The 20,526-nt window shown below is 47.7% G+C and overlaps 1 protein-coding gene across 1 annotated transcript; it reads left to right on the top strand.

The window, feature by feature from the left end:
* Positions 1-2,058: 2,058 nt before the first annotated feature.
* MTHFSD (methenyltetrahydrofolate synthetase domain containing) lies at positions 2,059-20,526 on the top strand. The gene is made up of 8 exons (XM_036390622.1): positions 2,059-2,219; positions 3,228-3,282; positions 3,403-3,516; positions 4,508-4,621; positions 7,001-7,091; positions 7,837-7,949; positions 8,161-8,286; positions 17,004-20,526. The coding sequence occupies exons 1-8, from the start codon at positions 2,059-2,061 to the stop codon at positions 17,502-17,504; spliced, it is 1,275 nt and encodes a 424-aa protein (XP_036246515.1). The 3' UTR covers positions 17,505-20,526.

Genomic DNA, 20,526 nt, shown 5'->3' on the forward strand with positions numbered 1-20,526 from the left:
CATTCCCCGGGCCGTTCCCGGTGTTATTCCCGGTGTTATTCCCGTTGTCGCTCCCGGTGTCGTTCCCGGGCTCGCTCCGGTCTCACCTGCCCGCGGGGGCTCCGCACGGCGTGTGTCGCCCCCCAGGGGACACCGCGGAAACTGCAGCGCTCCCCGGCACCGCCCGGGCGCGGGGACAGAGGGACGCGGACGAGACAGATGGACAGGGACAGACAGAGGGACAGGGACAGAGATGGGGACGGGGAGAGACCGAGCAGGACAAGAGGAAAGAAGGAGAAGTGTGGGAGAGAGGATGGAGGTGGGAACAAGAGAGAGAGAGAGAGAGAGAGAGGGTGAGTGGAGAAAATGAGTGGGCAAAGGGAGAGGAAAAGTGGGGAAGGAAGGAAGAGGCAGAGAAAAGGAAAGAGAGAAAGGAGGAAATGAAGGAGGGAAAGAGTGAAAAGAGTGAGGGGGGGAAAGGAAGGAAGGAAGGAAGGAAGGAAGGAAGGAAGGAAGGAAGGAAGGAAGGAAGGAAGGAAGGAAGGAAGGAAGGAAGGAAGGAAGGAAGGAAGGAAGGAAGGAAGGAAGGAAGGAAGGAAGGAAGGAAGGAAGGAAGGAAGGAAGGAAGGAAGGAAGGAAGGAAGGAAGGAAGGAAGGAAGGAAGGAAGGAAGGAAGGAAGGAAGGAAGGAAGGAAGGAAGGAAGGAAAAGAGAGAACAAGAAAGACATGAAAGGAGTGAGGAGAGAAAGAAAAAGATGAAGAAAGAAGGAAGGAAGAGAAAGAATGAAAGAAAGAGGAAGACAGAAATAAAGGAAGAAAGAAGGAGAGGAAACACAAAAAAGAAGAAAGAAGGAAAAAAGGAAAGGAAAGGAAAGGAAAGGAAAGGAAAGGAAAGGAAAGGAAAGGAAAGGAAAGGAAAGGAAAGGAAAGGAAAGGAAAGGAAAGGAAAGGAAAGGAAAGGGAAAAGGAAAAAGAAAAAGGTCTGTCTGGCACCAGTCCAGCCAAGACCCATTGATGCACATGAATCTCTCAGAGCTGGAGGGGAAAACTCCTGAATTCAGCAGTCTTGGTCGTTGTGGAGAGAAAAAAAACTCAGAAAAGGTGTTTGCATCTGCAGCCCTCAGAGGAGCATCCCAATTTATTCTGATTTTTTGGGCTGGCACAGCTGCACTCGGCTCTGACCAAGGAGCTGCAGCACCCCGGCCAAGTGGGGTGAATATCATATCATATCATATCATATCATATCATATTTACAATATAATACAATACAGTATAATACAATACAACACAATACAATATAATATAAATAATAATAAATATCCCAACTCTGAAGACATTCCCCCATTCCCCAGCACGCTTTAAAATAAACCTTCATAAATTTTATTCATCGTTTCATTGTTCCCATGACCCCTCCATCCCGCTCAGGAATGTTGGGATTCTCAAGCTCCTTTTTTTGGGGTGGTTTTAGTAGAATGAGCTAATTCTATAAATAATAAATTGTGCGAACGAATCATTTATTATCCAATTAAAGGCGAGCAAGAAGTGAACTTGTGGGTACCCACGTAGAGGCTGGATATTGTTTTATTCACCACTGGCCAGTTCTAAATGGAAAAGTAATTAATGTGAGGGATAATTTTACAAAAAGTGGGGTGGGATTTTACCCCCAGCCATAAAACGTGATGGAAAGCCCGTGATATTTGTCGAATGAGGGCGAAAATCTCTCATTAATTCGCGAGCACAGCCTTTTTTATGTTTAATTCCAGAAATAAATCGAGCCCTCAGCGACCCCTCACGCCGCTTCCCCAATTCTGCCTTCGAGGCCTTTTGAGCCCTCAGCGCCGCCGTAGCCACCGCGCGCGCCGGAGGGGCGTGGCCAACGCGAAGGCTCCGCCCCCCTGTGCTGACACGTGAGGAGGCGAGGGTTAACGGCAGTGACGTCACTTTTCTGAGGGGCGGGGCGCCGTGGTGACGTCACGGTGATGAGATAGAGAGAGGCGGGGCGTCGCTGACGTCACGGCGTGGCGGAGAGAGCGGACAGGCGGGAGGGGATGGCGGTGACGTCACGGCGGGCGGTGCGGGATGGCGGTGACGTCAGGGCGATGGCGGCGGCGGCGGGCCGGGCGCTGCCCCCAGCGGGCCGCTCCAAGTGGGACATCCGGGAGGAGGTGTGGGAGCACCTGGAGGCCTCGGGCCTGGCCGAGTTCCCGCGGCCCGTGCGCGGCCGCATCCCCAACTTCAAGGTACGGCGGTGACCGGCGCTGGGCCGCGTCCTGCTGCTGCTGCTGCTCCTTCCGTGCCCCGCTCTGCCGGGAGCGGCCGCCAGTGAACACCCGGTGCTGCCCCAGTTACGCCCCAATTCTCCCCTAGTGCTCCGCAGTGCCCCCCAATTCCCTCCCCAGTCCCCTCAGTGCTCTCCCAGATCCCCCCCAGTACCCCCAATTCTCCCCCCAGTGCTCCCAGGTCCCCCCCAGTGCTCCCCAATTCCCTCCCAGTCCCCTCAGTGCTCTCCCAGATCCCCCCCAGTACCCCCAGTTCTCCCCCCAGTGCTCCCAGTTCCCCCCTAGTGCTGCCCCCAGTGCCCCCAGTTCCTCCCCAGTGCTCCCCAGTGCCCCCAATGCCGCCCCCCCAGTGCCCTCCAATACCTCCAGTTCCCCCCCAGTGCCCTCAGTGCCCCCTCCCCGTGCTCCCCCGTGGTGTGCAGTGCCTCCCAGTTTCCCTCCAGTGCCCCCAGTTCTCCCCTAGTTCCTCCCCAGTGCCCCCCCAGTGCCCCAGGCAGCACCTTGCAGCCCTGGAGGGAAAGCAAACAAAACCCCCTTGTCAATTCCCAAGCCACAGAACGGTTTGGATATTAGGAAAACATTTTTCACCAAAAGAATAATGAAGTACTGGAATGCTCTTCGCAGGGAGGTGGTGGAATCACCATCTCTGGATGTGTTAAAAGAAGCCTGGACATGGCACTGGGTGCTATAGTCTGGTTGAGGTGTTAGGGCATGGGTTGGACTCTGTGATCTTAGAGGTCTCTTCCAACCTCATTATTCTGTGATTCTGTTTGAATTGAAAAGGAATTTAAAGCTCCCTCAGCAGGAACACCTTCACTATCCCCCTTTGAGCCCTGTCCAAGCTGGCATTGCACATTTCCAGGGATTCACAGAAAATTAGCAGCCCCTCGATTAAAAATCAGCCTGTCCAGAGGGTGAAAGGTTCTGCTTTACCCATTTCTGCTGTGAGCTGATATTTTATGCAAACAGGGCTCCTCCCATGCTGCCACCAGGCTCCTGGGCTTGCAGCAGTTCCGGGCTGCCCGTGCAGTAAAAATAAACCCTGATGCTCCCCAGAGGAACGCCCGCTTCCTCACCCTGGAAGTAAGTGAGAATGCTCCAAGTAAGTGAAAATCCTCTGCTCTTGGCTCCTTCCCTGTGCCAGGGCTCCCTCCAGGCCTGCTGCTCTCTCAGGGAGCTGGAAGTGTTCAGCAGAGCACGGGAGGTGAAGGTGGATCCTGACAAACCTCTGGAAGGTGCCCGGCTGGCAGCTCTGCAGGTAAAGGCAGCCCTGAGGAGGGGCTGGGAGGGGACAGCAGAGCCTGGCAGTAGGGATGTGTTCCCTGAGTGAACAAATGATCCTTTGTCTCCTTAAAAAGCCCAGAAGCTTCTCTCCTCAAGGTGGCAAAAAGCCACCTCATAGGGGACTTCACCTCAAACCCAATTGGACAGAAGCTAAAAGGTCCTGCCTAGACAATTCACTAGAAAAAGAAGAGAATAAAGGAAATAATCCCTTTTGTGGGGTGTTTTTACCAGAAGCAAGAGCCTCTTGCCCCTGTCTCTGTAAGAGCTTTGTTATTTTGCCTTTTATTAAAACGTTTTCTGTTTCCAGCAATGCCTCAGAAGCAATCCTGCTGATTTTATGCTGGGCTATCTCGGGTGTGATGGGTTTCTCTGAGGGCTCACAAGACCTGGCTCTAGGAGAAAATACAACTCACCTCAGCAACACCTGGCACTGCATCTTCAAGGGGTTTATGCTCAAATCAACGTGTCATGGAATGGTTTAGGTTGGAAGGGATTTGAAGGATAATTCAGTTCCAACCTCCTGCCATGGCAAGGACACCTTCCACCATCCCAGGGTGCTCCAAGTTCTGTCCAGCCTGGCCTTGGACATTCCAGAAGCAGCCACAGCTTCTCTGGGCACCTTCTCTTCCCACCCTCACAGGGAGAATTTCTCCCTAATATCCCATCTAACCCTGCCCCTTCATCAGTTTGAAACTATTGTCTCATAAACCTACTTAGAGACATAGCTTTAAAGGAGGAATTGTCTTTAAAGGTATGTCCTGAAATATCTTCAAATGTCTGTCTTACCTTTTATTTCTTCAATAAACCTTTTGATGGAATTTTCCTGTATTGGAGGAAATTAACCCTACAAGCACTTCACAATCTACAACATAAAAAAAATTAAATATTTGGCCATGTCGTTTTTACTGTGTGACAATAAAAATATTTCTTCAGTGTAAAATGAACCTTCTCATGTGGTTCCTCAGGCAAGGAAGACTTTGCTGGTTCCCACACCACGTCTGAGGACTGGGCTGTTCAACAGGATTGTTCCCCCTCCAGGTGCAACCAAGGAGGTGCTGAGGAGATGTGCCACATCTCAGGTGGGACAGAATTAACTGTGGGACAGTGTGGGCTTAAGATGAACCAGCTGGAAGTTGGAAAAACTGAAATATCCTCCTGTTAGGATGTTATTCTTGGGTTTATGTACATTGATCATGTTGAAATCAGGAGAAAATTCAGTCTTAGCAAGACAGTATTGATGCTTCTCAGTGGTTTTTAGAAAATCATGGCTTGAGGTGAGTTTGGTCTTCATGCGCCTCCATCCTGCAGTTTTGAGCTGCTGAGCCCTCTGGGGAACATTTTAGTGCTCTTAGGTGTAACCAGCTGGGAAAGTTACCATCTTCAACCAAGGAGATGCTGAGGAGATGTGCCACATCTCAGGTGGGACTGAGGCATCAAGGAGGGCTGAGTTACCCTTGGGACAGTGTGGGCTTAGGATGGACCAGCTGGAAGTTGGAAACCTGAAATATCTTCATGTTAGAATGTTATTCCTGGCTCTGTGTACATGGATAATGTTGAAATCAGGAGAAAATCCTGTCTTAGCAGGCCAGTATTGATACTTCTCAGTGGTTTTTAGAAACACACCATGACTTGAGGTGAGTTTGGTGTTCACGCACCTCCATCCTGCAGCTGAGCCCTCTGGGGAACATTTTAGTGCTCTTAGGTGTAACCAGCTGGGAAAGTTACCATCTTCAACCAAGGAGATGCTGAGGAGATGTGCCACATCTCAGGTGGGACTGAGGCATCAGGGAGGGCTGAGTTACCCTTGGGACAGTGTGGGCTTAGGATGGACCAGCTGGAAGTTGGAAACCTGAAATATCTTCATGTTAGAATGTTATTCTTAGGTTTATGTACATGGATAATGTTGAAATCAGGAGAAAATCCTGTCTTAGCAGGGTTGAAAGGGATTTGAATTGATATTTCTCAGTGTCTTTTGGAAAATCATGACTTGAGGTGAGTTATACCTTTCTTCATGCTCCTCCATCCTGCAGTTTTGAGCTGCTGAACCCTCGGGGGAACATTTTAGTGCTCTTAGGTGTTACCAGCTGGGAAAGTGGAGTTTTTTTGTGGAACACAGCACCCAAAGAGCCGTGAATTGAGGCATTTGCGTGCAGCGGGTTCCTCCTCCACATGGGGAGGTCGGGCTTTGCCGCGGTCTCTTGCTGCCCTCTCGTGTTCCATCCTCACCGCACAGCCCAGGGCCGTGCCCAGACAGCCCTGCAGGGTTTACATCTGTATTTGCCATGAAAACCCAACATGAAGAGGTTACTACAGGGATTTATTTCCTCCTTTATCTCCTGCTCAAGGCAATAAAGTTCTGCAGCAACCCCGTGAACAACCGAGGTTGTAAAGGCTGGTAATTAGTAGTGACTTTCTTTGTTGGAACTTCTATTGCAGTCATTAACTAATTAAGCTGTTCAGGGCTGAAGAGCACTTTTGCAAGAGACCTTTCTCTTGGCCTGCTGTCTGATCTGGGCTCTTACCACCATGTGTCTGGTTTTTCCCCCAGCCCACTAATGAAAAAATGCTGTTGGCAGTTTGTATTTACAAAGCACTGTGCAAACAATCCTTACCACACTGCTGGGAAGTGCCTGATGGGTGTTAGTGCTGATAGTCAGCCACAAATTACCGAATTCTTGGGCTTTGTGCTCTGCACAGAAAATGTGTGGTTCTTTATTGTGATTTTAATATTCTTAATTTATAATTAGCAGCAAGTTGTGTTGGTGTGAGGAGCATTTGCAGTGTGCTGTACACATATATTGGGAGTGATTGAATCACAAGATGGATTTTTAATAATTCTGATACTTTGATATTTAAAAACCCTAGTAAACATGATTTTTAATTTCTGCAATCTGGACAGAATTTTTGTTAAAGTGAGAACAGATTGAAGAGGAGTGGGTGGGGTTGAACAGGGAGAGAGGGAAGGAAAAAAAATTGTATCACTTTGTGTAACTTCAGATTTCTTTGTGCTGTAGCTGCTTGTGTCTAAATTAACTTTGTGATTTGTATTTCAGAATTAATTGAAGCATTTGTAGTGCTCTGGTATTCCTCAAGCTTTTAGTAGAGTAGGAAGTGTAAATAGGAAGTGTCACTTGCCCTCATTTTTAGGAACAGATTTCCAAATAAGTGTTTCAAAATATCAGCTTTTGATCCTAAATAAAAATCCTTGCTTCTAAAAGTGCCCACCTCCCTCAGCTCTCCTTGCAGTGTGCCAAAATTCTTGTCACTGTAGTAGGGAATCTATTCTAGGATTCCCTGGGGGATAACTTCCCAGACATGTACAGCTTGGCTAAACATGGAAGAGACACTTGGAAACATGGGGAGTTATTGGGATTTATCAAAATATCCTGGATTTCTGCCTCGGTCCATGGAAGATTGTGCCCTCTGCAAACCTCAAATGCTGGTTTTTTTTCCTGCAGGGTGTAAGAGACTTCAGCGTGCCTGTGGGGCTGGACAGCAAAGCACAAGTGGACTTGGTTGTTGTGGGCTCAGTGGCTGTCTCTGAAAAAGGTAAGGAAAAACTCCCAGCAGAAAGGTCCCAAGTGCCAGCCCAGTGGCAGGGCCAGATTTCTCCTTGGAGCTGAGCTGTGGCCTTGGCTTCTGGCCCTGTGTGTGCCCAGTCCCTGCTGCCAGCGCAGCAGGAAGCAGGGCTGGTGCCTCAGGATGCAGTGGGCACACAGCAGTGGCCCCTGAGGTGTTCAGGAGAACTCTTGAGGAAAGCAATTGTTTGTGTTCTGAAGGAATCCAGGCAGGCTCCCTGTCAGAGATCTGCTCTGCTCACACAGGCTCTGTGAAAGGACTTGTGTTAGACCTGCTGATTCAGGACCTATTTGGGGATCAGATTTTGCATTTTCTAGTATTTTGGAAACCTGCTAGTGCTGAAAATTTTCCACTGACTTTATCTCCTGCCTAAAATAACACAGTTTTTATATGTGACCCAGACTCCTCTTTACCCACATTAACCTGTGTGGGACATGAATAGAAGGTTCTAAATACAATTGCTAAATAAACTGCTGGGTTAATTACACTGAATTTGTTTATTCTGAATGGGAAGCTTCTGAGATCTTTTAGGAGTCATTGAAATTGATTTTTTATTTCATTTCAGTGCTGATTTCAAGGAAAGCTGCACTCTGTGAGAGCTGCTGATCTGATTTTTTCCAGAGTTACAGCTTGCAGACTGCTGGGTTAATTACACCATTTTAACAACTTTCCACTGTGCTCTTTGATTTTTTTTCCCCACTTTTTTGTGCTTTAGGCTGGAGAATTGGCAAAGGGGAAGGTTATGCAGACATGGAGTATGCAATGATGGTGTCCATGGGGGCAGTGCAGGAGGACACACCTGTGGTCACCATTGTGCACGACTGCCAGGTGAGTTGAGATGTTCAAATATCCCCTCTGCAGCTGGGAGGGAGCTCTGGGACACTTCCTGCTCTGTCTGCAGAGGAGACATGGAATGAAGCTGGTTTGGCATCTTCATTCCCATTGTCTTTGATGGATTTTCATGTGACAAGCCATCAGGAATGGGGCACAGCTTTAGGGAGTTTGTTTTTAGCTACTTAACCAAATCTCTGCCTTGTAGGTGCTTGACATAGCAGAGGAGCTGCTGGGTGATCATGATTTAACTGTGGATTACATCCTCACTCCAACCAGGACCATCCAGACCAATTGCAAACGACCAAAACCTCAGGGAATAATGTGGCACAAGGCAAGTTCAATTTAATCCAGTTAAATCTTGAAACTTTGCTGCTGGTGGCACAAGGCAAGTTCAATCTTAATCAAGTTAAACCTCTGCTGCTGGTGGCACAAACCAAATTCAGTCTTTATGCAGTTAAAATCTTAAACCTTTGCTGCTGGTGGCACAAACCAAATTCAATCTTCATTCAAGTTAAGCCTTTGCTGCTGGTGGCACAAGGCAAGTTCAGTCTTCATCCAGTTAAAATCTTAAACCTTTGCTGCTGGTGGCACAAACCAAGTTCAATCTTCATTCAAGTTAAACCTTTGCTGCTGGTGGCACAAACCAAGTTCAATCTTCATTCAAGTTAAACCTTTGCTGCTGGTGGCACAAACCAAGTTCATTCTTCATTCAAGTTAAACCTTTGCTGCTGGTGGCACAAGGCAAGTTCAATCTTAATCCAGTTAAATCTTAAACCTTTGCTGCTGGTGGTTTACTGGTACCAATAACCTGCTGATAAACCCCTCTCCATTCTTATATAGAAACAATTTTTTAAAATTAGAAATATTTGGTAAAAGAGCAGATGTGTTTGTCAGGTGAAACAAAGCAGCAGCATCTGTGGGCAGTGGGGTTTCAGGGGTAATGGTGAGGAGGAGAGATATTTCCCTACACCTGAGGTTGCTGTATCAATGGATTATCAGGATATGCCCGATCCTGGAAGTGTCCCAGGCCGGGCTGGATGGGCTTGGAGCAATCTGGGGTAGTGGGAGGAGTCCCAGGGGTGGAACTGCTGGGTAGGAGTGTGTGCTGCTCTGGTTGTGAAAGGAAAACACAACCTGCTGCTGGTACATTCCTGCTTCTGCAGCGGATTCACTTTCCTAGGTTAAATCTGTGGCTGCAGCTCATTTTCAGGTGGAAGAACAAAGACTTAAAACCTGAATCTTTATTTATTGGTAGTTCTGTTATGGATTGGCCTTTTCCTCCTGCCCACTGTCAGAAATTTCCTCAGCTTCCCAAACAGTTTCAGGAAAGCCTTGAGTGAATTGTTTTACTGGAGGTTCCTGCTGGGAAAGCTTTTTCTTTGTCATTGGATTTTCATTTCTGAAATCATCCAGTCAGGGAGCAGACCCAATCCTGCATGAGTGAGTACAGCAGGAATGCTGAAATGAGGAATTGTGCACCCACATCTTGCAGAAACTGAGCAATTCTAAGGGAATACTCCCAGGGAAATCAAAGTTTGTTGGTTAAAATTTGTCAACCAGCTGAAAGAGTTAAATTTCTTTAGGTGATGTATCTACAACAAACAAATTCTAGCCAGGACTATTTTTATTCCAGAAGTGGGAGAGCATTTTACCCTGCCTGTGGTTGAGGATTTGAGGTTATAAATAAATAAATAACAGCTCTGTCTGTCCTAGTGCATTTTTTCCATTGAATTATTTTTGAATTGTAATTTTTTTTTAGGATATTATTGAATGTAATTGTGTTGAAGGCCTACCCCTTGTGCTCCATCCATCTTGCCAACATATTTTTGATCAGTTTGTCTGCCTTGGTGTCAGACTTCTCAGTAAGTGGCCTTGCTGACACTTTTTTTATTTCTTTTTTTTGTGCCTTTAGCAGAAACTGAATTTTCTGCAGCTTTCACTGAGAATGGAGCACAGATTGACCCTTGATTTGAATATTTGAGTGTTGATTTAACACCTTTTGTTTGGAGCTGTATGGATTAAATAGGAATATTGGAGAGGACCAGGGATAATAATCACTTTTGTGTCTTTTTGGGACCAGAACAAAGTGTGGTGTCTGTATGAAGCAGAAATTGCCGTTATTCCCCAGGGAAATGGGTGACATTTATTCTGTGGTGTTCAGCTCTTGCACAGAGGGGTTTGGAGGTGGGAGGTCTGGGTAATGACCAGGCTGTGAAAAAGGCAGCATTTGATAGGGGCTATTTCAGTGTTTGTCCTTTGGATTTTCCTGGCTACTTCTCCATCATTTTCTCTCCATCCTTTTCTCCTTCAAATCCTGGCTTGGCTGGTGCATTCTTGTTCCTCAGAGCAAAACTAAATGAACCAAGAGGCAGAGAGTAAATAAATCATCCACTTCCAAACATGGGCTTTTGTCAACACTGAGTAGCTTAACTTCATTGTGAGGAGCTGTGAGGTGGAAAATACATTGTAAAAAAAAAAATAAAAAAAAAAAATCCCCAAATCCTTGGGGAGCAGGGCTGGATCAGGCCAGGACAGTGTTTAGGAGTTTGAAATCCAGGTGTTTGCAAATATGGGATTACAGCTAAGGGTTGTTGTAAGGATGTGCTGCCAGTAATGCACACTCAGCTCCAGAGGGAAGGGAGGGAGGGAGGTGCTCACCCAGCAAACAAATCCATGGCTGCATTTCCATGCTGAAGGAGCTGCTGCATTTTCCTGGAGTGCTCTTGTGTGTTCTGAGCTGTTTAAAGACTTCCAAGAGAAGTGGAAGAGCCACAACATCATCAATACCAAAGAATCATGATCAGGCACTCCAGAAACACTTCAAAATCCCCAGTGCTGGGGGGTGTTTGTGGAACTTCTGTGCCTCTGAGGTTTGGGACATCAATTTGAGTTACTGGAGAGCAGCAAGAGCTGCTGAGAGCTGAGGACTCTGGAAAACTTTATTTGGATGCCAGTGGAGAATTATTTGGCTTCATGTGTCTTGAAAATCCAACCCATTGTTTCTGGGAACTCTAAATTCATGAAGCTACTTGCTTTCTCATTTAATATTTTCTATGGGTAACTGTGATCTTTATCTGGGACACTGGCTATTATATTTGTCCCAATTATCAAGTTATTTGTGCTGTGCTTATTTTAAATTGAAACTGTACGGACAAATTAAAATATTTGAGTTCACAAAGAGGGAAAGGAGAGTAGTTGGTGGAAAAATCACTATATTTTAGCAAGTATTTCCTTCTGGCTTTGAAGTCATTCTTTTGCTGAGGATTTTCTAGCAGGAGGAAAAGAATTTTTCCTGAAATGAAATGAAATGAAATGAAATGAAATGAAATGAAACAAAATGAAATGAAATGAAATGAAATGGGTGGGGAATCCCAGTGGCAGAGATGGAAACCCTCTGACAACAAACAGCTCTGGGTGTGTGATAGAACATTTGGAAAGGAAAGCTCAAAAAATGCACCCGTCCAAGCTGGCAAATCCTTCAGCAGAAGGAGTTGCAGTCAGTGGAGGCAGGGCTTTGCTTTGGTGTGGTCTTTGGGATGGTGAGGGCAGGGAATGCGTTCACACCTGGTCACACACCTCAGCACCTTGGCAAAGCTGAGCCTCTGTGCAGCAGAGTGCCCAGAATGCCCTGCTGGATTCCCAGTGTGGGCTCCAGGAGTTTCTCCTGAGGGACACCAGCAGGCAACGTGCCCTTGGATTGTGTGCACATATTTGGACATTTTGTGCAAATGAATGATAAAATGTTCAGCTGTGCTGGCCTTGCTGTCCTGGCCTTGTCTGTGCCACAAATCCCTGTTTGCTCAGAGCTCCTGGAAACGAGGACACAGCACGAAAAAGAGGACACAGCACGAAAAATTTGGTCTGTCCCAAGGAGGTTTTGAACAATCTGGGGTCAGAGGCCTCTGAGGATGAGCCTTGCAAACACTTCTGCCCACCTGTTTGGAAGGGCTGGTGGATCTGCAGCCCTGGAGGTGTTTGGTGCTGTTTGTTGCCTGCCAGGGCAGCTGCATCAGTCTCCATCTTAAAATCAAGGAATGGGTTGTGCTGAAAGGGATTTGAAAGAGAATCTTGGAATCCCAAGCCCCTGCACACCTTCCACTGTCCCTGAGTGCTCCCCAGCCTGGCCCTGGACACCTCCAAATGTCCCCAAGGGATGTGGCAGCCACAGCTGCTCTGGGCACCTGTGCCAGGGCCTCCCCACCCTCACAGGGAGCAATTCCTTCTCTATATCCAAACTAAATTTTCCCCTTTTCCATTCTGAGGCCATTCCCCTTGTGCTGTCACTGGTGTCACAGTCCCTCTCCAGCTTCCTTGCAGCCCATTCAGATCCTGGAAGGTTCTGGGATGTCTCCAGGCTGAACAGCTCCAACTTTCTCAGCTTGTCCCCACAGGGGAGGTGTCCCAGTCCTTCATGGCCTCCTCTGGACTCAATCCAACATTCCATGGTTTTCTGCTGCTGGGGACACCAGAGCTGAGCACAGGATTCCAGGTGGGGGCTCACAAGATCCAGGTGTTCCTGTGTCAGTGTGATGAGGAGCAGAATGAAATAGCAGGATAAGGACAGCCCCTTATCCCATCCCACCTCATCCCATCCCATCCCATCCCATCCCATCCCATCCCATCCCATCCCATCCCATCCCATCCCACCCCATCCCACCCCATCCCATCCCTCACTCCAGGCCTGCAGTGCTTCCAGGGAGATCTCAGTGCTCTTTGCCCTGCCCTGGGCTGCCTCAGGGCTCAGCATTTCTCACTCTGCCCCAGGACAAGCGCATCCTTCGTTGTCCTCAGCAGAATGTTGGAAATGGCTCTGATCAGAGGTCTGGGAGAGCAGAGGGTGAGGAGAGCCCTGGTGTCCAGCAGGGAGGCTGCAGGATCCATCTGCCACCACATTTTGGGATCAAACCAGGTGTCAGACCATGGATGCTGTGGGTTAAGTGCTGGGAGAGTTGTGCACTCAGCATCCAGGACTTTTTTCCTCCGGTTTCTGTCAGAAAGGGGCCACTTTTCCCTCCTCAGCTCCTTTCCCAGTAATTGTGTGCCAGAAGAGTTTATCCAGCCTGCTGTCCTCTTTCCCCAAGGCTCTCCCAGCCATGGCAGGGATTATTAAATGATTAATTGCCTTTGGTGTGGTTATTTTAAACCCAGATTATTTCAGAGTTTATGGCACAGAGCCATGAGCATTTCTTTGGCCAACCCCAGAGGGCTGAAGTGTGGAATTGGTCTGGGAATTGGTGGTCAGGGGATGACAGGGAACTTCTTCAGCTTTGGTTTCACTAGCAAAGCTAAATCCCAACACTCAATCCAAACTTTCAAAACATCAGTAAATGGTTTGGCCTTGGCTTGAAGGGATGGGGGAAGCATCCAGTGCTGGGTTTGCCCTTGTTCACATGGATGGAACAACCAGACTTGGGCTGCAATGTCCCTAAATTCTGGTTTAGCCTAAAGCAGAAGGCAGGGACAGGAACAGGGAGGACTGAGCAGCCATCCCAGAAGTGTGCAGCTTGTTGAAAGAGAGGAGGAATATCTTTGGCCTCTCTCCACATGGAAATAAATCCTTGCAATCCTCCCCAGCTCACAGGACAAAAGGAACTTTTAGCATGACTGTAATTAGCAACACATTGTGCTATCACAGGGTTCTTTTGTTTGCTCTTTTGCAACAGAGCAGAACAAGCTTTTTCCTCTCCCCTGCCACCCACTGCCCCCTTTGCCCTTTCAGTTCTCACCCCCAAAACCCCAATGGATTTGTTTGTTGAGTTGAAACCCCAAACTGGAGTTTCTGCCTTTCAGTGGCATAAAAGTGAGAGAAAACAGGGAAGGGTTTAGAAGGTTTGGCCCAGCTGAAATGTTCCCCTAGAACCCAGAGAAAAAAGCCCTTAAGGTAAATCCTCTGTGCCTCTTGGGACAGGAAGGTGTCAGCTGACAGTGCCAGAACTTGCCTAATGTTTTTTACAAATCTTTCCTAATACAAAAAAATAGAAGTCTTAAATCAGCTGCCTTTGTTGCTTTGGTGAAGGTCTGTTAGTGTTGTGTCTGCACAGGGCTGGATTTTGAGGGAATGATGGAATCACTTCATGGTGGTGTTTGACCAGAACTTTAAAGAAAATAGTTCATAGCCCTTACAAAAATCCCAGAATCGATTTTGGAGGTTTTTTCCAACCTCAGTAAGTCCAACTGTGACAGATCCCATGCCAGACAGCTGAGTCCCATGTTCTGTCTTTCCATAAACACCTCCAGGAATGAGGACTGCACCATGGGCAGTAATTCCAATGTCTAATCCCCCTTTCTGTGCAGAAATTCCTCCTGAAACATAAATGCTGTTGTCACTGCATCTTCCTGAGTTTGCCAGGAGCCTGCAACAGCAGCTCCAAGAGCTGCAGGCTGATGCCAAAATCTCCTGAGTGAGAGGAGATGCCTGGTGGAAGTCCCTGGAGATTGTGCTGTTCCCTGCATTATCTACATCCTGCCCTTGGATTGTGCTGGGAATTCCAGGGTTGGAATTCCACTCTCAGTGCCCATCTCTGATTGTCCCAATCTCCAAAGCCCTGAGGGTTTGCCCTTGGTAGCATTTCCCTTTCTAACCAAACACCCAACCCATGCCTTGGCAACTGAGTTTAATTTCAGGATGAAAGGAGCAGTTCTTGGGTTGTGCTTTGGGGCCAGGAGCGATTGGGTTGCATGAGAACAGAAAAATGTTTTTCCTGTTTGGTTTAATTAGCATAGAGCTTCCATTTCACATGGAAATTTGACAGAGGACAACAAACCTCCTTCATTGTTGGCCAGTACAAACAAAGTGAGATCCTTCAGCCCTTGGTTTGATGTTGTGTCACTCGGGGAAGGGGAGCTTGCTGTCAAACACAGCACTTGGAATTCTTGGCTGAGAAAAACAAATCAGCCCCAGGATCCACAGAGTAATAACTCTGTAAAACGTGGAAATGCTCTGCACCTTTCTGAGTGTGGAGGCTCCTGGAGCAAGTCCTTGTTGTTTGATGTTGTGTTAGCAGAACTAGCGCAGGCTTTATGGAAATCGTGGTTTTATTTAGTTCCAGCCTGAAATAAAACTGCTTGTTTGCTCTTCAGAAGATGAAGAGAATTCTGTTGAGTGACTTGCCTGTCACCTCGTCCTGACATTGCCCCCACCCTGCCTTGGCTGTTCCTCGAGTCCCTTCAGAGCTGGGTTTCTGTCCCCAGGGAGCTGAGCTTGATGCTGTGCAGATGCAGGCTGGCTGTGCCTGTAACTGCAGGAGCAGCAATTCAGAGGCTCTGGGCTGGGAGCTCTGCAGGCAGACTGGGATGTACTGGTGCTGCTCCAGCCCAGCCTGCTCAGGGTGGTGGCCCTCTCACATTCTGGGCCACTAGCCTGGGTCTCTGCTAGCTCAGGCACTGCTTCCCCAGGCTCTGGTTTGCTTCCTACATTTCAGCATTGGAGCTGGTGTTGATGGATGTTGGACTTGTCCAGCAGCCAAGCAGGAATTCCTCCTCCTTCCAAGCTCAGTGTGCAAGCCAAGAGCTCGACCACATTAGCTGGGGAACCACTGCATTTCCTGCCAGTGTCTGAGTGCAGCCTGGGGCATCTCATGCCTCACATGGATGGGGTTCAGCTGTTGAGAGGAAGGGCCCTTCCAGAAAAGCTCTTTGGGTCAGGGATGGATGGATGGATGGATGGATGGATGGCAGGAATAACGGGCTCACACTGTGAGTGCAGTGTCCGAGCACTTCTGTTCCCTGCTCCAGCCCAGCACATCCATGTGGGGTCTGAGGAGCTGTGGGTGCTGTGGGAGGTCGGGTGGCACTGAGGGGATGTGCCCCAAGCAGGGGACGTGCCTCCAGCTGGGCCCAATGCACAGGAACCCTGCTCCAAGGCACGCTCCTGCTGCAGCTCCACCATTGTGTGACCCAGCCCACGGGATTTCCTGTGCTGGGGGAAGAGAGCACCAGGAGCTCTGCAGGATGGAAGTGTCTGCTGGGCTGGGATGGATTCTGCCAGGCCTGGGATTGTGTGGGATTCTGCCAAGGCAGGGATTCTGTAGGATTCTGGCAGGCCAGGGGATTGTCAGGGCAGAGATTGTGTAGGATTCTGCCAGGCCAGGGATTGTGTAGGATTCTGCCAGGACAAAGATTGTGTAGGATTCTGCCAGGCCAGGGATTGTGTAGGATTCTGCCAGGCCAGGGATTGTGTAGGATTCTGTCAGGCCTAGGATTGTGTAGGATTCTGCCAGCCAGGGATTGTGTAGGATTCTGTCAGGCCTGGGATTGTGTAGGATTCTACCAGGACAGGGATTGTGTAGGATTCTACCAGGGCAGAGATTGTGTAGGATTCTGGCAGAGCAGAGATTGTGTAGGATTCTGTCAGGACAAAGATTGTGTAGGATTCTGCCAGGCCAGGGATTGTGTAGGATTCTGTCAGGACAAGGATTGTGTAGGATTCTACCAGGACAGGGATTGTGTAGGATTCTGCCAGGACAGGGATTGTATAGGATTCTGTCAGGACAAGGATTGTGTAGGATTCTACCAGGACAGGGATTGTGTAGGATTCTACCAGGACAAAGATTGTGTAGGATTCTGCCAGGCCTGGGATTGTGTAGGATTCTGTCAGGACAAGGATTGTGTAGGATTCTACCAGGACTATGATTGTGTAGGATTCTGTCAGGACAGGGATTGTGTAGGATTCTGCCAGGACAGGAGCACAGGCCCTCAGTCAAAGCAAACCCAGAAGGAGAACAAGGAGAATGCAGATCTGAAAGCACTCAGATAAATAAATGTCACATTGGAATAGCCCTGACTTTGGGATTTGCCTGCTGGATCCACGTTGTGCTGCTCACTTCAGGAGTCACTAATGTTTATTTTTGTCCTGCAGTGTGTATTTAGGGAGCCTTCCCAATCAGAGCAGCAATTAGGAACATTTGGAATGCTCTGGCTGTCTGCATGGCAGGAGGACAATAAGGTTCCTCTCTTTTTATGGCACAAACGAGCCCTGATGCTCATCATCTTTTTCTGGAAGGCAAGAAATTCTTTTACAATAATTACATCCATCTTCCTCCTTTTTAGGTCAGCTCTGAGATGCTGGGAAAAATCCCCATCCTAAAGACTCTTCGCTGGAGGGAGAAGCAGGCTGGCAAGGATGTCACCCTCCAAGATGAACACCCAGCCCTGGCACACACCAAGAGAGCAGCAATTTCACACAGGAAGGTGATGGCTGCAGATCCCCAGCCATGGGCTGCTCCAGGCTCAGCCCACGTGGGAAGTGATCCCGTAAATCCCAAATCTGAGGGATCTGCCCCAATCACCACCGTGTATGTGGGGAATTTGCCTGGCAGCCTGAGGGTGAGCCAGCTGAAGAGTGCCCTGAGGGAGCTGCAGGTGGTTCCTGCTGCCCTGAAGTGGCAGGGAGCACAGCACAGAGCTTTCCTGGACTACAGGGAGCAGGGGGCTGCACACAGGGCTCTGTCCTCCTTGCAAGGCCTGAGCCTTGAGGGCAATGCCCTGAGAGTGGAGCTGGCCAAGAGCCACAGGAACAAAGGGCAGGGAGAAATCGATAGTCACAAATGAGTATGGAGGGAAAAAAAAACAAAAACACAACACAAAAAAGGTGGTTTAGGTGTTTTCATTGTTTTGTGAGAAGCCAACCTGAAGTTTTAAGGTTTTTTGTAACCGTCAGGTTTAACAAAATCAAATTTTTGCACAAACTTTCCTCAGTTCTGCACGTGGACATGCAAAGGTTTGTTCCCACAAAGGGACAAGGTGACAGAGGAGCCATTTCTCTATGAACAATTGCTCACAAAGTACCCACACTCTGGTTTGGTGCTGTTAAGCCTGGCTTAAAGCCCTGCCCACCTGCAGCAAGGTGGTTGCAGTCACTCAGTTTAGGTTACACCTGCCCCTTGAGACCTGCCAGGTTAAAAGGCAGCAGCAGGAAATCTGTCCTGAGGGGAACAGTTCTGTTTACTGAAAAATGGGCTTTGCCTGTTGAAAGTTTTCAATTTATCTTTTATACAAATGACCAGGGACAGAGAGATTGTTCTTTTTGTGCCTTGAAGAGTGCCTGTGGAAACACTGGCTTAGTTCTAGCTCTAGTAAGAGCTGGTAACATCAGATGGGAAAGATGGGAGCCCTTTTCTCAGCTTGTTGCTAAATCAGCCCTTGGTAAACCTTATATTTATTATTTCAAAGGAAAACAAATCCCAATTTTCTCTGCTTTTCCCCAAAACTGCTGTTCTGTTGGATCAGATAATTATAAAATTATAATTTTATAATTTAGCTGTATAATTTTATAATTCAGCTGCTTTTCTTGACTGTCTCTTCTAATGGGATGTGATTCCTTTGCCTCTGTGAAATAACATTATTATTATTATTATTATTATTATTATTATTATTATTATTATTATTATTATTATTATTATTATTATTATTATTATTATTATTATTATTATTGAAATGAAAAGCAGGCACACCATGGTCAGAACTCGTTGGTGCTCAGTCTGCCATGGAATTCTTTGGGAATTTGCTGGAGATTGATGCTTTGTCACCATCCCTGATGCTCTTCCACATCACAGTGAGGAGGGTGAGGCATCACCACCCAACTTCTCCAGCTGAAAATGCTCCCAGGCACTTTCCTGGACATGAACATTCCCTTCCAGTGGAATGGCCAATAATGATTTATCTCCTATGGCTCTTATTACCTTTTTTTTTTCCCTCTTGGGTTTCCTATTCCTGAAAAACAAGTTAAATTTTGGCCCAGCCATCCTTTCTAAACAGAAGCACTTTTGCCAGTGATGCTGGGCACGTAGTCAAAGTAAGCATCTAAATGGATTTTTTTTTTTTAAAAAGTAAGAGTTGGAAAGTTTTTTTTTTCTTTTAGCCAGGGAGTACTGTTAAGTATATTTTAAGCAGATTATTATGCCTTGAGGGTCAGACATTTATTCAGTATTAAATATAAAGTTCTCATCATTTGTGGCTCTGAAGGAAAGCTTTGGAGCTGCCCCAGCCCTGAGCCCAGCACAGGAAGGACAAAGAGCACCAGAGGAGGCACCAGGATGAGCAGAGGGATGGAGCAGCTCTGCTGGGAGGAAAGGTACAGAGAGTTGGGATTGTTCAGCCTGGAGGGAGGAAGGTTCAGGGGTGAGCTCATCACTTTCCACGTGGAATTCACTCCTCCTCCCAATGGAGAGGGAGGTTGGACAAGGGATGGAGGGACAGGACACAGGGAACGGCTCCCACTGCCAGAGGGCAGGGTTAGAGGGGATATCAGGGAGAAACTCTCCCCTGGCAGGGTGGGCAGGCCCTGGCACAGGTGCCCAGAGCAGCTGGGGCTGCCCCTGGATCCCTGGCAGTGCCCAAGGCCAGGCTGGACAGGGCTTGGGGCACCCTGGGATGGTGGAAGGTGTCCTTGTTCACAGCACAGGGGTTGGAACAGGATGATCTTTGAAATCCCTTCCAACCCAAAGCATTCTGTCATTCTGTGAACTTCTTGTAAGGTCAGCAAAGGATCTGGAACAAATCAGTAGTTCCATTCCATTCTTTGTACAGCTCCAAGTGATTTCCAGTATCACTGAGCCCAAATTCAGACTGCACAACCCTCTGGGTCTCATTGCAGGCCTTGGCATTCAAGGCTGAGAGCCAGGGTTATGTTACTGCCCAAACACACTCACTGCATCAGCAGCTTCCAAAGCAGAGGAAAGAAAAGCAAAAAAATAATTATCCATCCATGCCTGCCCTTTCCAAATGATGGCAAATTGAGTAATGAGATCATTTGCTGTTCCTTCTGCCTCTGGGATATTTCTTGCTCTGCTGAAGATATCCAGGTGACCTTAGCAGTTAAAAACCAGTGACTCTGCCAAAGAAAACTTCCAGCATCTCAAACTTCCCCTGTTGCATTTCAGGTGGAACCACCCTTTTCTGGTCACATTTGTGGGAATCACATCCTCTACTTTCTTTCCTTTCTTCCCATCTTGAGTTTCAGTGCAGATCTGTTTGTGTGTTCTGTAAACGTGGTAACTTTGCTTGCTTTCCTGTCAGCCCAGCTGCAGCCAGGGCCCAGCTTTGTTTGGACAAACATCTGGATGTTTTTCTGTTTGCAGTTGTGGCTCTGGGTGAACCCACAGGTGAGCAGTGTCCAAAACCTTGGCTCTTTCCAGCCTGTCACTTCTTTCTGCCATGTGTTTCATTCAAGGTCACATTTCACTGTATTCACCCAATATCCTGTTGCTTTCCCAACTTGAGATTCAAACTCCAAACCATCCTATGAGGAGGTGCTAACTAGGGGTGTGCAACAGGCTGGAAATCAGGAGGAATTTCTTCATGGAGAGGGTGGTCAGGGAGGTGGTGAAGGTGTCCAAGGAAGGGCTGGACCTGGCACTCGGTGCTCTGGGCTGGTGACAAGGTGGGGATGGGTCACAGATGGGATTTGATGATCTTGGAGCTCTTTTTCAACTTTTCTGATTCTATGAGCTGTGCTTAGGAAGAAAAATAATTACTGTAAGCTTTATTAGCATTTTGAACGGACTGGAAAAATGCTGCAGTATTTTTGTATTTTTGATCAGGTTATTAATAAATGTCAAGGTCTTTCAGGTGC

The sequence above is a fragment of the Molothrus ater genome, chromosome 12 (genome assembly GCF_012460135.2).
Source record: "Molothrus ater isolate BHLD 08-10-18 breed brown headed cowbird chromosome 12, BPBGC_Mater_1.1, whole genome shotgun sequence".
NCBI classification, from domain to species: domain Eukaryota; kingdom Metazoa; phylum Chordata; class Aves; order Passeriformes; family Icteridae; genus Molothrus; species Molothrus ater.